Source organism: Bactrocera dorsalis, chromosome 2 (genome assembly GCF_023373825.1).
Source record: "Bactrocera dorsalis isolate Fly_Bdor chromosome 2, ASM2337382v1, whole genome shotgun sequence".
Classification (NCBI taxonomy): domain Eukaryota; kingdom Metazoa; phylum Arthropoda; class Insecta; order Diptera; family Tephritidae; genus Bactrocera; species Bactrocera dorsalis.
Window position 1 is genome coordinate 50,697,178 of NC_064304.1, and position 16,779 is coordinate 50,713,956.

A 16,779-nucleotide genomic window follows, 5' to 3' on the forward strand; every position below is an offset into this window, starting at 1 on the left:
CTTTATTTTTATAATTTAAGAGGGTAGTAAGGTTAATTCGAGCAAAAAAAAATATATTCTCTATATTTTTTTTTTAAGATACAATCAATATTTATTTATTTGTATGATTATAGCATAATTATATGGTATTTAAAGAATATTCTGTGAAAGTTTCATAGAAAAATATTAAAAAATGAGCCAGTGACAGAGAATAATTCATCAAAAAAATTAGAAATTTTGTAGTTTAAAAATAAGTTAAAATTAAAAAAAAAACTCGACAGCGTTACCTCACAATTTATGTAAAGAATGACTGTGCAACATTTCAAAAGGATCGGTTCAGTAGATTTTGAGCTACAGAGTTCACCGGCTTCGAAAAAGTGAAGTGTTAGAAAAACACGTTTAAAGTTTCACAGACGCTCACAATCAAATCGGAGGGTGGAGACTTACAAGTATATATCTCCATCAATTTTGCTTTAATTGCTCTCAAATTTTCACAGAATAATCTTAAGAAATTGTACATTAATATAAAAAATCCTTACTACCCTCTTAACACAACCGTCTTAATACTCGCTCTATACGATAAGCAATATGGAGTCTCCACAAGCAATAAGCACAGCAATACAGTTAATATATTGTTACAAAAAGTAGTATTAAGTTGTATTTGTATTGCTATATGCATCCCTTATTATGAACAATAGCTGTAGGTATATGGAATAGCATTTGTCTTGTTGTAGACATCTGGCGCCGCGGCTGTCTGCTTGTCGAAACAATAGACATCTGGCGCCGCACTGTCTGCTTGTCTGCTTCAACAATTGCTGAGTCTGGCGCCGCGGCTGTCTGCTTGCGTCTGGCGCCGTATAGCATTATGTTCTGGTAATTTCCAGACGCAATATTCTAGAAGGACACGTCGGCATCAGCGAGAAGTGCGTAGCTATATAAGCCGTGGCAGCACAGAGTAAACTGATATAGTGTAGACGAGTTGTAAAATAAAGAGATTTTGTTGAAGTGAATTAAACGGCTTTTAGTTTTATTTGTCAATCCAGAGATACGAACCTAGTAAAGTAAAACTAGCAAGGAGTAAATTCGCAACAATATTATACAGATGCCCCGTTACACCAATCTACGATTCTTGATTATTGTTTTCGCTAGTACTGCTTTAGCCCTCTGCTGTCTGGGTTAAAATTTAACTGAATTCAAATTTAATTTATATAATTTGTTTTACAAATACTATATACATATTGTTTACATTGCTAAATACTAACTGTATTGCTGTTTATATAAAAATAGTTAAATAGATATGTTTTAAAAATTATTATCATATCACGTATAGCGTGGATAAAAACCACTTTTACTGCAACCACAGCTAAGTTTGCTTACAACTTATTTTTGACATTTTACCTACTCTTCATGACAATCCACGGATATATGAATTCCAATTGGTTAAAAGTAAAGAATTTTCAGTTGGTACAACAATAAAATTTTGTTATAGTGGGATTTATTTTAAACCGTTTTATTCCGTTTATAAAAAATTTCCTGCTGTAATTGTGACTTTGTTAATATTATTTACATATACGAATACCTAAACTCGTAATATTGTGCAACAAATAGAACTGTTTAAATGCATGCAATCTCGTCACAACGCGCTTCACATTTCAGCAAATAAGAGGTGAACAAATTTTGTGAAGTCTGAAATGTCTACCCACGACGGATCTTATAGCGAGGAGGCATACTGTTCTGTGCCCAGTACTGTTGGTGTGGAGATGACGTCGCAGTTGTTAGCACAACGTATGAACCAGGCAGCAGCTCAACCACAAACACTTTTAATGGGACCTCCATATATGTCACCCGCATCACAAACACAGCAACAACAGCATCAATTCCAACACTACAATGAATATTATTATAATTTGTACTCCTCACAACCTGGGCAACCGGAAACTTACTCAGTGCTTCCAGTTGGTCATGGAAACTTTTTAAAAGTTTATCACTGCCAAGAAAATGCAGCTAATGCAGCATTAGCCAACGAAGCCAATGCTTTATATCACGGACAGTCCCCACAGCAGGCTCCCCAATCGCAATATCAACAGCAGGCTCCACCTTCGCAATATCAGCAGCCACAACCAGCGTTCCATATACATCAATCGCAGGCACAGCCCCCAACTCCTCAATACTTTAATAGCTACGAGCTTTTCTCAAGCAACACCTTGATGCCAACACCTGATAACCAGCCTACTCTGAATCGACCTGATATTAAAACTGGAACTTTACAAGTGACCCAACATACACCCATATTTATGGTGAATAATCATGAAGAACCTATTTGTCAGCAAGGTGCTAATACCGCATCAGCCAATATGATAATAAACAATCTTGTACATAATTGGTCACCGAAAGTAACTGGTGCACCCATTCAACAGCTTCCAATGCAATCACAAAATGCATTGAATTCAGAGACATATAACACTGCCATTGAGCAAGAAATAACAAGTATAGGAAGTGATCAAATTATGTCCAACAACAATCCTGATGTAGTTGAAGAGTCAATACAATTTTCGATTTCTTCAACCGCTATTCAATCGCAATCAACGCCAGTATCGGGAACTGTTCCAGAGACAGACACTATGGATAATGAAATTCGGTGCAATTCCAAAGAAGCTCTCACACCAACATCAACTATTTCCGTTTCAATATCACCAACTAATCTAATTGCTCCTGAGGTGAAGAAGCGAATTGTTGCCGAAGTAAAACCGATGCGAATGTCCTATTCAGATGTTCTAAGCAAAGTAAATAATCAATCTGATGCAACACAGTTACATTACAATTATAGGCAGTCACAAGCCGGAAGATGCGGAAAAAACATAACATCGGACCGGAAAGGAGGAGATATGAAGAACAGTATGGATAACTCTTCGGGAAATGTAGGGCTAACCCGAAGACAAATAAGTTTTGAAGATGAGACAGGAGGGCGCTCAAGTAAAAAATCTCCAACGCATGAAAACAAAGAAAATTTACAGCAATTTCAAAATGGTGGTGTATCTAAAAACACGAAGCGGATAAATCAAAGCAGCATTACTGTAAGCGCCAATTCGATTTCGAACAATATCAGTAGCAATAATAATACTCAAAACAAGGTTGGGCAAAAGGGGAACCAAAAGATAAACATCTCAGAAACAAGCGTAAATCCTACTGGTTTTAATAAAAGCAACAACAACATAAATAAAAAACGCAACAATCATCGACGCAACGAAATCGAAAGCAATAAAATCGAAATGAATAGCAACAAGAATCCAAAATCGAATTCTTTTAATGGTGACAAAGACTTCAACGGTTATTACAATGTTACGGCAAAAAACAATGAAAATGGAGAACGTGCTTCTAGGCCAAATAATAATAGTTTTGGTAGCGGATCAAATCAATCTAATTCATCTACTGCAAATATAAGGAAATCAAACAAATCTTCATTCTACAATAATTCTAATACATCCCCCTTCAACGTAAATCAATCACGCACACGATATGCCAATGCTAACTCGAATTCCTCCTATTCATATTCTTCAAAACGCAGCCGAAACACAAACTCCTCGTATAACAACTCTTCGGCAGGGTCAACGAATAGAAACTATGAATTAGCGAAAAAATTTCTTTATACATGGCTGGAATATACTATAAAGATATTGACTTGGCTGTTCTATTTGATATATGATATTGTGGTGCTTGGCTGTAGTGTGGCATATGATCGTTTGGTGCACGCTGGTGAATGTTGCTTTCTGTATGCACAACAGTTACGAAAGGATTTTAAACAAAACTCCAATAAACCTAACATTTGGCTGAAAAGTTACTGGAGACGGTTTGATGCACGCTTTCAAAAGAACTCGCAATGGGCCTTCTGGCGAAGTTTCTGTCAAAAGAAACCGCCTGAAATTACAAAGGAAAGTATGAAGAGTGGACGACTGCCGCAGACAGGTGAGGAGGCCATGTATTCTCTACTTAATTGTAAAGGAAAAGATGCATATAGGTAAGTTTAAAGTATAATTAGTTTGTTTGTTTTAATGTTTGAAATGTTAATGTTTGTAGCATACTGGGAGTACCACCTGATTGTTCACAGGAACAGATACGTAAACACTACAAAAAAATTGCTGTTTTAGTACATCCGGATAAGAATAAACAAGCCGGCGCTGAAGAAGCTTTTAAAGTGCTTCAACGAGCATTTGAATTAATTGGAGAGCCCGTGAGAAATATATGAGAATAGTGTATAAATAATTTAATTACGCTAATATTATACATTTTAGGAAAAACGTCTTGCCTATGACCAGAGTCTAGCTGAAGCTTTACACGCTGAAAAAGCATGGACTGAGCTACACGATTTGTTATCACAATTACAAACAAAAATAACAGAAGCTGCCAATACGATAAGGTGCAAAGTGTTAATGAAATCAATTTTATTAAAAAAAAAAATAAATACATATTTTCAGGTGTAGTACTTGTGGCTTAAGACATCCCCGTCGAATAACGGAACGGCCACACTACGCTGCTAGAGAATGCGCTTCCTGCAAAATTCGACATTCTGCCAGAGAAGTAATATTTAGAAAACAAATTTGTATGTACTTATATACCAATAACAATTTTTATTGTATACATCAAAAAGGGAGATATTTGGGCAGAAACCAGCTTGTTGGGGCTACGATGGAGATATCTGGCACTCATGGAGGGTAAAGTCTACGATATTACGGAATGGGCGAACTGTCAAAAAGGGGCACTTTCGCATTTGGAACCTAATTCTCATATGGTGCAATACCGCATTGTACGCGGTGCGCAACAACAACAACAACAGCAGCAACAACCAACCACTAATTCGCCGAATCACCAAACTCCGCAGCAACCGTATTCTCAACAGCCAGGCCCACATAATGATCGAAATGGCAGTGGAAAGTTCAAGCGCAATATTCCAACGAGGTAATTCGGAGTAAATCAATTATATGCTTTCATACATTTACTATTTAAATTTTAGTGAGGCATCATTACACGAATTTCTTGATAGCTTGTATAGTGGCCAACATCCAAATCCGGGAAATTCGGCAACTTACTCGAACGCATCACGTCGACGTACGCGTCGCAATTGATTCAACATAGTTTGGATTAGTTGTAAGCTTTCCTATATTAATCTCTTAATGTTTCTCCTTCAAACGTACAACTTTTTATTATTTCATTTATTAGTTAGATGGAACAAAAATATATTTTAACTGTAAATATGCATTATTGCATTATATGACCACAGAATAATTTTAATTAAACTCTGTTACGTGCATACATGTGTACATATTAACAAGTGACGTTGAAATGCATGCGGCAATGTCTATACATATATACATATGTATTATCTTAGAGTTGTCTATATTCTAGTTTTTTTTTTTTGTTTCGATGGCATCACAATTTCAAAGGATATACATATAAATTACATATTTAATGTGCACATGTAATTTTATTTCTACAGAATATTATATCTAATATCTTCTACAAAAGAAGCAAAAACAAAACAAAAAAATATCAAAATTATTACAACGTCAAAACAACTCTAGCAAAAAAAACAGTTCTGGAATATAAAAATGTCACACATAATTATCCTCGAAACACTCGTGACTGCAATATATGTATGTATATGAATGTTATGTGCTATGTATTGGATTTAAGTGCATTTGATGTATAATTATTTAAAAATCCAATAAACTAAATCAATAACATGCTATAAATGCACTGTTGTAATCATGCTGAAGACATTTTTTTCGAATTAAATATGGATGAGGTTAATAGATTTAGTATACATGAAATGGCTTTATCATGCATTGTGTGTCGCTTACAACTCTGAAATTGTTAGCACTAGTGAAGAGATATTTGGGTGAAATATAATATATTATGGAGTAAATTTTTTTATTATAACAAGTAATCTGTCTCTTGTTGACTTATGATTTAAATCTGCTTGAGAATAACTGAAGTAAACATTTTTATATTCTTGCAACATGTTGCTATCACCTAAAATTAATCGAGATCGATATGACTTATGTATATATAAAGATCAGAATGACGAGATGAGTTGGAATTCATCCGTCCAAGCTGTAACTTCAGCAAAAATGAAGATATCTTGCCACTTAGTACACATGTTTCTTGGCAAAAAATATGAGGCAGTTCGTAGATAGCACCACTACCGCGCCCACAAAACACCATTAATATAGAACTCTAATTTGGCTCAGGGAATCGCAGTAGCTAGGGGCATCTGTGGCTAGGATCCGTCCTCTAATAGATTTAATGTACATATCTCCTAGACCACTAAAGCTACAATAGCTAACTTCACTCAGGGTACATCCCGTAAGCACACTTCCGAGACTATAACAAATCGGAAGATAACTCCGCCCACTCCCATGGTACTGTTAAAAATTGTTAAAAGCGTGATAAATGAATAACTGAATATGACAGAGACATAAAATTTTACATCCGAATCACTTATGAGAACCGTCGTGAAAATTGGACGAAGGGCGTAGCACCGCCCACTTTTTGATGAGGTCACTTGTTTTGGGATTCGTTTTACCGACTTCGACTAATTTTGGTACATGACATTCTTCTCATAGTTTTATGTCACAGTGCGAAAGTGAGCGAAATCGGATTACAACCATTCATTCAAATCAAGAAGCAATTGATACAACGGAATAAAACCTTATGACTAAGAGTTCTCCAAAACCAACCAAAACTATTCAAGCCCACAAATACGGGAAATGTAGACTCCTGCATCTATAGTTGACTTTTGACCGAAAATATCGGTATCGGTATTTTTCGTGTTAAAAACAATTTATCATTCCAGTTTTTAGGATATGGTGTATGTTTGGAGTATTTAGTTGCGCGAAATATTGTTAGTGTGACATTTTGATATAAGAATCACAAAAAAGTTTGTTTTTATTGTGCTAAACGCAAGCGTGTACAATAGGCGCATCTACCTACATATGTACATATATGTATAAGAATTTACCATATTTTACAGGTATTTACAAAACTATATAATGGCAACCAAACGTAAATTTACGAACAAACAAAGCTATTTAGAACTTGAGGAAGCCGTTGAATTCATAATTGGTGATGAAATTGAAGATGGAGAGTATGGTTTAGTAATAGTGCCGCCAGATCTAGGTGTTTTAAGTGATGAGGAGGAAGGGAATGAAGATGATTTAATTTCTTCCATTTTTCCGAAAGATGTGCATGGTACTCTTTAGGTTATTTCCCGGCACCCAAATGGGGATGAAAGCGGTGGTGAGCCCCTTTGCAGTTACGAAACGCAAGCCAACGAATAAAAATAGATGCCGAGGAGCTTGTCTGGAGAAAAATGCAGTCTTTATATATGAAGTACAACCAATGAAGGCGGCGAAAATATGTAATTAAGACAAAGCGTATTGTCGAATGACTAAAAGACCACGACCCAGTAATGTTGTTTAAAAAGTATTTCATGTTGATCTGATGGAGTTAATAACAGAGAAAAGTATACTGTACGCTGCTCAAAACAACAGACACGATTTTGAATTTGATAGTGCAGTTTTTAGGTATATTTATTTTAACTGGTTTTCAGGAATTACCTACCGTGCGCTCTTATTGGGGTTTAGATGACGATCTTGGCATTCCACTCGTCGCGAACTGTATGTGGACAATTCTCAGCGATAAAATGTTCAGTAAGAATGTTATGTAATATGATACAAAAGAATGAAATTTATCAATAGATGAATCTATGACAAAATGTTTCAGGCGTCATCCAGCTAAACAATTTATTATGGGGAAACCAATGCGATTTGGATATCGTAATCTGCCACCTGCCGCCAGCTCTGACGGTTCGTCTTCTCCTGGCGTTATGCTTTCACTGCCATTTAGCAGGCTGGAGAAGTGTTCCCTCCATAATTTTAGTATGCTCTGGGCATCTGTTACTGGACCACCTCCTTGGGCTCTACAAGAGTATGCTGCGGTCTTGAAACCTTCTGTTAGTCGCCGCATTTTTTCGTAGAATTTTCGAGCATTACTCTTCTCGGCCAGCTTTTCAAACTCAACACACTTACGCATTTCGGTCTCTCTATTTTTCTGTCTGCACATGCATCTCACTTCCCTCTTCAACTTCCGGTATCTATCTCATCCCGAAAGTGTTGAGGGACCTTCCTTGTGTTTGTTGACGTGCATTTTTTGCTGCACAGAGGCGGATACGAATCTTTGCTGCAACAATATAGTGGTCCGAGTCGAAATTAGGACCTCAGAGCGCACTCACATCTAAAACACTGGAGAGTGTCTTTCGTCTATCACAACATGATCGATCACTACATGATGGACGGGACAATGACTGAGGCGTGTAAGTCCTTGTGGCTTTTACTACAGCGGCCATGTAAAGAAACGTATGATCGGTGTGGGATTCCTTCTGCGAGAGAGACTCCATCGCCGAGCACTGTCTTTCACACCGGTGGATGAACGTCAAGCCACAATTACCATCAAACCGAGGTTCTTCAACATATCGCTGATTTGCGCCCACGCCCCGACGCTCCCGCCGAGTACTGTCATTCACACCGGTGGATGAATGTCTAGCCACAATCTGCATCAAACCGAGGTTCTTCAACATATCGCTGATTTGCGCCCAGGCCCCGACGCTCCCTCCACGATGTCAAAATCGACAGAGTGGGCAAAGAAGGTATCTTTGGCACAACAATCGGTAAATTCAACTTCCATGAAGAAAAATCCCCAAATGGATTGAGTCTGATCAACTTCGCCGGGGCTTTGACACGGACCACAATCTTATTGCAGCCAAGATTTAAACCCGCGAATAGGCTGCCACGTCACTGTTGACAGTCATAACTTCGAAGTTGTAGATAATTTCATCTATCTTGGAACCAGCATTAACAGCAAAAACAATGTCAGGCTCGAAATCTAACGCAGAATAACTCTTGCCAACAGGTGCTACTTTGGACTGAGTAGACAATTGAGAAGGACCGTCCTCTCTCGACGAACGAAAACCAAACTCTATAAATCACTCATTATTTCGTCCCGCTATATGATGCAAAGGCATGGACGATGACAACATCTGATGAGTCGACGTTACGAGTTTTCGAGAGAAAGAGGAATAACCAATTGGCGCTACGTAGCGAAAAGAAGAAACGACTGGATCGCTGTTGTTAAATCGGCTATAATCGCGTAAGCTGTGTCTACGCCAATAAAGGAGAAGAAAATTGATTGACATGCGTGGTTTCGGTTTGGGCATTAACGGGTTAAGTCGGGATATTGATACACATTAAGCGCCATAAATTTAGTTGTCCATCGTTCCGCGGTTGAACAGATCCACGATTGGACTCAAATCTGGACTTAAGGCAGGCCACTACAACAATACAATTTTCCGAAAGTTAAGGAACGCCTTTGTCTTCTTCGCTACATGGATCGGAATCATTGTCTTACTGGAACATCCATTCATCACCATCAAAACGAAAGAGTTCATTTTCCAACAAATCATTGTAAATTTTTGCATTAATTTTGTCTGGCACAAATACAAATTTTGACTTGTCTTTTGATGGAAATTCTGCCCGTGCCATGAGCGATCCACCACCATGAACGCGTTTACGACTTGGCATGACTTAGACACTCGATTTTCATATTTAAGGCGTACATCTTTTCTTATTGTTTGATGGACACGTTGTTTAGACACAGTTAGATCAAGTTTCGCTTTTATTTGCCTGCAACTCATATGACTTCGCAAATCTCTATATTAAGTATATGGGGATTGAGGGAAGTATTGACCCAATTCAAAATTATACAAGCATTCTATTTTCTGAAAGTAAATCTCTCGGAATTCCAATAATATATCTCACAGAGTGATTAATACTTTCGATTAAAAGTTAACACTAGGCACCGGGGTCCCCATATTCGGAATTTCACTTATCGAAAAGATTATTTATCCTGTGCAAATCTGGATCAAATAGATTGAATGGTTTTGGTGATATATAAATTAAATCTATCTGTCTTTTTTTTCGCTGGTTCTATCTGTCAAATCTTCATTTGCTTGTGGTTTAAAAACATCAATAAAACTGGGACTTAACTTTTTTGTATGTATCTTATACATACATATGTATGTATATAAAAATGAATCGCAAAATGGGTTGCCAAGCGCATAACTCAACAACTCCTGCACCAGTTTCGGTCGATTATTTTTTCTAAATGTTCGTTAAGGTTCAAGGATGGTTTTTACGGCAAAAAAAATTTCAATTAGTTGCCGGAAAACCCAAAAAAAAAAGGGCTGTCCTTTTCCTTTTCCCATACAAACGAATGAATGTTTGTTCCATAGTAACGCTAAGAGAACGGCTGCACCAATCTTGATGAAATTTTCAGAGGTTGTTCTCTGTGGATCGGGGAAGGTTTGGAAATAAAAAACCATATGCTTTTCGTGAGGAAAAATCGGAAAATTGGACAATTCCAAAAAGTAACTTTTTTCATACATTTTTTTTTTCTAATTTTTGTTTGTTTTGTTTTTCAATATTTTGATTTGTAAACTATTTGAATCGTTCAATTTCGATCGCTTGCTTTTATATTCCGGCTATTCAAAAGAAAAATTTTTGAAAATTGTTCAGTGAAAACTTTATGTGTGTTAGTGTTTAGTGATCAATTGCAGATTGAAATTTGTTATGAAGCCACGAAGAGGTCGCCGTAATATCGGTCGGCGTTCTTTTTGCCATCAACGTATGGCAGCCCAAGGCAAAGCAAGGCAAGAAGTACTCCCAGGATGCGGTGACATACGTGCGGAATTATGGATCGCGGTGAATCAGTCATCATATGTGGTGCTGTTAGATGCTATCCATGTGCTTTTCTTTCGGAAACACAAACTAGAAAAGATGGATATCCACTGTATCGGTGTCAGTCACCAGACGACAATGGCAGAACTATTAGCATTCAATTTCTTCTTCTTTACTGGCGTAGACACCACTTACGCGATTATAGCCGAGTCAACAACAGCGCGCCAATCGTTTCTTCTCTTCGCTACGTGGCGCCAAGTGGATATTCCAAGCGAGGCCAGGTCCTTCTCCACTTGGTCCTTCAACGGAGTGGAGGTCTTCCTCTTCCTCTGCTTCCCGCGGCGGGTACTGCGTCGAACACTTTCAGAGCTGGAGTGTTTTCATCCATCCGGACAACATGACCTAGCCAGCGTAGCCGCTGTCTTTTAATTCGCTGAACTATGTCAATGTCGTCGTATATCTCGTACAGCTCATCGTTCCATCGAATGCGATATTCGCCGTGGCCAACGCGCAAAGGACCATAAATCTTTCGCAGAACTTTTCTCTCGAAAACTCGCAACGTCGACTCATTCGGTTGTTGTCATCGTCCAAGCCTCTGCACCATATAGCAGGACGGGAATTATGAGCGTCTTATAGAGTTTGGCTTTTGTTCGTCGAGAGAGGACTTTACTTTTCAATTGCCTACTCAGTCCGAAGTAGCACCTGTTGGCAAGAGTAATCCTGCGGTGGATTTCCAGGCTGACATTGTTGGTGGTGTTAACGCTGGTTCCTAAATAGACGAAATTATCTACAACTTCAAAGTTATGACTGTCAACAGTGACGTGGGGGCCAAGACGCGAGTGCGATGACTGTTTGTTTGATGACAGGAGATATTTCGTCTTGCCCTCGTTCACTGCCAGACCCATTTGCGTTGCTTCCTTGTTCAGTCTGGAGAAAGCAGAACTAACGGCGCGGGTGTTGAGGCCGATGATATCAATATCATCGGCATACGCCAGCAGCTGTACACTCTTATAAAAGAGTGTACCTGCTCGATTCAGTTCTGCAGCTCGAATTATTTTCTCCAGCAGCAGATTGAAAAAGTCGCACGATAGGGAGTCGCCTTGTCTGAAACCTCGTTTGGTATCGAACGGCTCGGAGAGGTCCTTCCCGATCCTGACGGAGCTTTTCGTGTTGGTCAGCGTCAGTTTACACAGCCGTATTAGTTTTGCGGGGATACCAAATTCAGACATCGCGGCATAAAGGCAGCTCCTTTTCGTGCTGTCGAAAGCAGCTTTGAAATCGACGAATAGGTGGTGAGTGTCGATTCTCCTTTCACGGGTCTTTTCCAAGATTTGGCGCATGGTGAATATCTGGTTGGTTGTTGATTTACCAGGTCTGAAGCCACACTGATAAGGTCCAATCAGTTTGTTGACGGTGGGCTTTAATCTTTCACACAATACGCTCGATAGAACCTTATGTGCAATGTTGAGGAGGCTAATCCCACGGTAGTTGGCGCAGATTATGGGGTCTCCTTTTTTATGGATTGGGCATAGCACACTTAGATTCCAATCGTTGGGCATGCTTTCGTCCGACCATATTTTACAAAGAAGCTGATGCATGCTCCTTATCAGTTCTTCGCCGCCGTGTTTGAATAGCTCGGCCGGCAAACCGTCGGCCCCTGCCGCTTTGTTGTTCTTCAGGCGGACAATTGCTATTCGAACTTCTTCATGGCCGGGTAATGGAACGTCTGCTCCATCGTCATCGATTGGGGAATCGGGTTCGCCTTCTCCTGGTGTTATGCGTTCACTGACATTCAGCAGGCTGAAGAAGTGTTCCCTCCATAATCTAAGTATGTTCTGGGCATCGGTAACTAGATCACCTTTGGGGGTTCTACAAGAGTATGCTCCGGTCTTGAAACCTTCTGTAAGCCGCCGCATTTTTTCGTAGAATTTTCGAGCATTACCCCTGTCGGCCAGCTTATCAAGCTGTTTGTACTCACGCATTTCGGTCTCTTTCTTCTTCTGTCTGCAAATGCGTCTCGCTTCCCTCTTCAACTCTCGGTATCTATCCCATCCCGCACGTGTTGTGGTCGATCGTAACGTTGCGAGGTAGGCAGCCTGTTTTCTCTCCGCTGTGACACGGCACTCCTCGTCGTACCAGCTGTTCTTTTGCACTTTCCGAAAACCAATGGTTTCGGTTGCAGCTGTACGTAAGGAGTTTGAAATGCCGTCCCACAGTTCCCTTATACCGAGTTGTTGACGAGTGCACTCAGAGAGCAGGAGTGCAAGCCGAGTAGAGAATCGTTCGGCTGTCTGTTGTGATTGCAGCTTCTCGACGTCGAACCTTCCTTGTGTTTGTTGGCGTGCGTTTTTTGCTGCACAGAGGCGTTTTTTGGCTGCAACAATATAGTGGTCCGAGTCGATGTTAGGACCTCGGAGCGCACGCACATCTAAAACACTGGAGACGTGTCTTCCGTCTATCACAACATGATCGATCTGGTTGGTGGTTTTTCGATCCGGAGACAGCCAGGTAGCTTGATGTATCTTCTTATGCTGGAATCTAGTACTACAGATAACCATATTTCGGGCCCCGGCGAAGTCGATCAGCCTCAACCCATTTGGGGATGTTTCCTCGTGGAGGCTGAATTTACCGACCGTAGTGCCAAAGATACCTTCTTTGCCCACCCTGGCGTTGAAGTCGCCAAGCACGATTTTAACATCGTGGCGGGGGCATCTTTCATAAGTGCGCTCCAAGCACTCATAAAAGGCATCTTTGGTCACATCGTCCTTCTCTTCCGTTGGGGCGTGGGCGCAAATCAGCGATATGTTGAAGAACCTCGCTTTGATGCGGATTGTGACTAGACGTTCATTCACCGGAGTGAATGATAGTACTCGGCGACGGAGTCTCTCTCCCACCACGAATCCCACACCAAACTTGCGCTCCTTTATATGGCCACTGTAGTAAATGTCACAAGGACCTACTCGTCTCTGTCCTTGTCCCGTCCATCGCATTTCTTGGACGACGGTGATGTCAGCCTTTATCTTTACGAGGACATCTACCAGTTGGGCAGCGGCACCTTCCCAATTAAGGGACCGGACATTCCAGGTGCATGCCCTCAAATCATAGTCCTTGTTTCGTTTGCCGTGGTCGTCATCAAAAGGGGGTCTCTCGTCCGAGGCTGTTTTTTTCTTTTCATTGGGGGTGTTTTTTACGTGGCGGGTCCCAAACCCAGCGCACAACCCTATGTAGGGGATGTTTCGCCTTCTCACTTTAGCTCGCCTTCAAACGGATGTTCTTAGGCTACCCAGAGGATACTTGGTCAAAGACCGGAAGTCGTAAGCTGCTTGAGTCATATGTAAAAGAATCGTTTCTGGCCACTCCCAAGTGAATGGCGATCAGAGAACTTTCCTCACTTGCGTGAACTTCTACACATGACTCCATCCTCCAAATTCAATTTAGAGGCGTGAATATCGAAGTTAACAATTCATCGAAGTTGACAACACATGGATCGTACAATATTCGCCACTGTTGTCTTATTCACATTCAAAAGTCATGTCAATGTTGCATATTGCAGTTTGGTGTAATCGATAAAATACGTTTGTAATTACATCACCATAGGAAGCAACGTGGCGGTTATTGGTCTTGAATGATACGGTCGATACGTGAACTGAGCGCTTTGTCGCGCTTTCCGACTGATGTGCGTCTCGCAGTTAATTTGGAGAATGACCAAAGAGTCTATTTCAACTCAGAGATAAAGTACAGCCAGTGGAAACACCACCAGCAACAAATTTAACATTGACGAGTTTTTTCTCAACTTTCGTCAGTGAACCGTTTGCGAGAACTTGCTCTATTCGGAAATGCCTTGATATTGGTTGTCAAAAAAGTCTTGCGGTATTTTCGCTAGTTGGCGCTGAAAATTCGTAGTTCTAGTTTTATTCGTCACATCGGGTCATGCTATACCTTTTTGGAAAGATCATTTAACGCGCTAACACATGACTGATTGATTGTCGTTTCTTTAAGTCGTTCGTGAGTTATAGCGTCGCAAACATGGAGCAAAATAAAGAGAAAATACGGCATATTTTACAGTGCTACTACGATAAAGGCAAAAATGCATCTCAAGCCGCCAATAAAATTTGTGCAGTTTATGGACCCGATACAGTTTCCATTTCCACCGCACAACGATGGTTTCAACGTTTTCGTTCTGGTGTAGAGGTGGTCGAAGATGCGGACGCTCCGGAAGGCCTGTCGTCGAAAATTGCGATAAAATCGCTGAATTGGTCGAAAGAGACCGGCATAGTAGCAGCCGTAGCATCGGTGGGCATAAGTCATCAAAAATTCATTTCAATTTCAATAAAAAAAAAATAAAAATTTTAATAAAAATTCCGCAAGACTTTTTTGACAAACCAATATTATACATAGAATGCATCGTCGAAGAAATGGTTACGCAGAAAGCAAGGCCAACCATTAGATGGACATCCAAGTGCGTTATCAACTAATACATTAGGACGAAATTACACAATCCACCCGAAAAAGGACGATTGTTTCTACCTTCGGTTGCTATTGATAAATGTACGCGGTTCAACTTCATTTGAGTCATTGCATGCTGTGAATGGTACGGTGTGTGCAACTTTTTGAGAATCATGCCAGCAATTACAATTGCTGGAACATGATAATCACTAGAATCAAACGATGGACGATGCGATAGCTACTTCGAATGCCACTGAAGTTCGCACACTTTTCGCGATGATCAGCCTTCAAATCTGCGTCAATTAATGGATACGACCGAAAATTACATTGGCGAAGACATTTAACATCGTATACGCTAAGAATTGGAAATACGGGTTGATACTTCCGGCGGTTTGATATCAATTCCATATGCCGTTTATCAATTCACGAAGAATGGGCTCATCACGAATGTTTATACGAAGATTGGCCAAATTGTCGTAAGTACGATTCCTTGAGTGCACGCTTTTCCTCGTACTGACCACCACCATCCTTTGTTTCGAGGCTTTGTTGATCAACAAATACCTATTTTGTATTATTATTTTAATCATCTATTATTTTATTTGTTTGATTAATATTATTTACTTGTATTGATCTTACTTTTCGTCAAAATTTAGCATCTTTCATTGGTGGCCCGGCAGCGTTAAGTTTTAGCGTCAATGCATCCCATAGCTTATTTAATGCAACTTTGCCTTGCCCACAATTCGGCAAAATATTTTTTGCTAAGTTCTGATGCTATAGCATAAAATTACTCATCAAATTTTTTTCACACATATTTATTTTGTTTACATTTGTCCTTAAATCATTAGTTATTACTATAATACATGTTGAATAAACTCAATAAAAGAAAAATAACTTTTTTTTTACCTCTGATTATTTTTAACTGATATATTTTTTAACTGATATATCCTTTTTTTTAACGTTTCTCAAAGAGCTATCGAGTGAGATTTCGATTCTTTCGTACAAACGAGAACACGTTATCGAATGAGGAAATTTCAAATTTCGAAAGAGCATATTCGATAGCGAGTACAACAATCCGAAAACAAAAATAATATTTGAATTTCGCTCGTTAACGTGTACCGCGATTCGGACCCAGCAGATCAAGCGTCGCTCCTATTCTCAGTTTTATAAAGGCCTCCGACTTACTCTGCTTGAATGAAGATAGAACTTCGTGCGAGAGAGTAGGGATAGGCTGAATAGCCTTGTGGAAAGGAACCAGATAGACCTGATCTGGGTGCCTGGTCACAAAGATATAGCCGGCAACGAACTGGCGGACGAGCTCGCCCGCTCCGCAGCCTCCACCAAGATGGTAGGACCCGAACCCTTTACGGGGGTGGGTCCCCACACCATGAAGGAGCTGCTCCGTAAAGATGAAAGAGTAGGCAGGTAGGAGTATTAGATACAAACTCATGGGATGCCAAGCTGCTAATGGGAGGATATAACTTGAAAAGGTTCAAAATTATAATAAACCTCCCCAGGGACAAACTTAGGCTGCTAGTCGCATGGTGCACTGGTCACTGCAAGCTAAACA

General features: G+C 39.9%; 1 protein-coding gene across 1 annotated transcript; it reads left to right on the top strand.

The window, feature by feature from the left end:
• The first annotated feature begins 1,020 nt into the window (after positions 1–1,020).
• Positions 1,021–5,749, top strand: LOC105226098 (uncharacterized). The gene is made up of 6 exons (XM_011204875.4): positions 1,021–3,994; positions 4,054–4,207; positions 4,269–4,393; positions 4,452–4,554; positions 4,625–4,932; positions 4,988–5,749. Exons 1-6 carry the CDS (start codon positions 1,671–1,673, stop codon positions 5,097–5,099), a joined length of 3,126 nt encoding a protein of 1,041 aa, XP_011203177.2. The 5' UTR covers positions 1,021–1,670; the 3' UTR covers positions 5,100–5,749.
• The last annotated feature ends 11,030 nt before the right edge of the window (positions 5,750–16,779 follow it).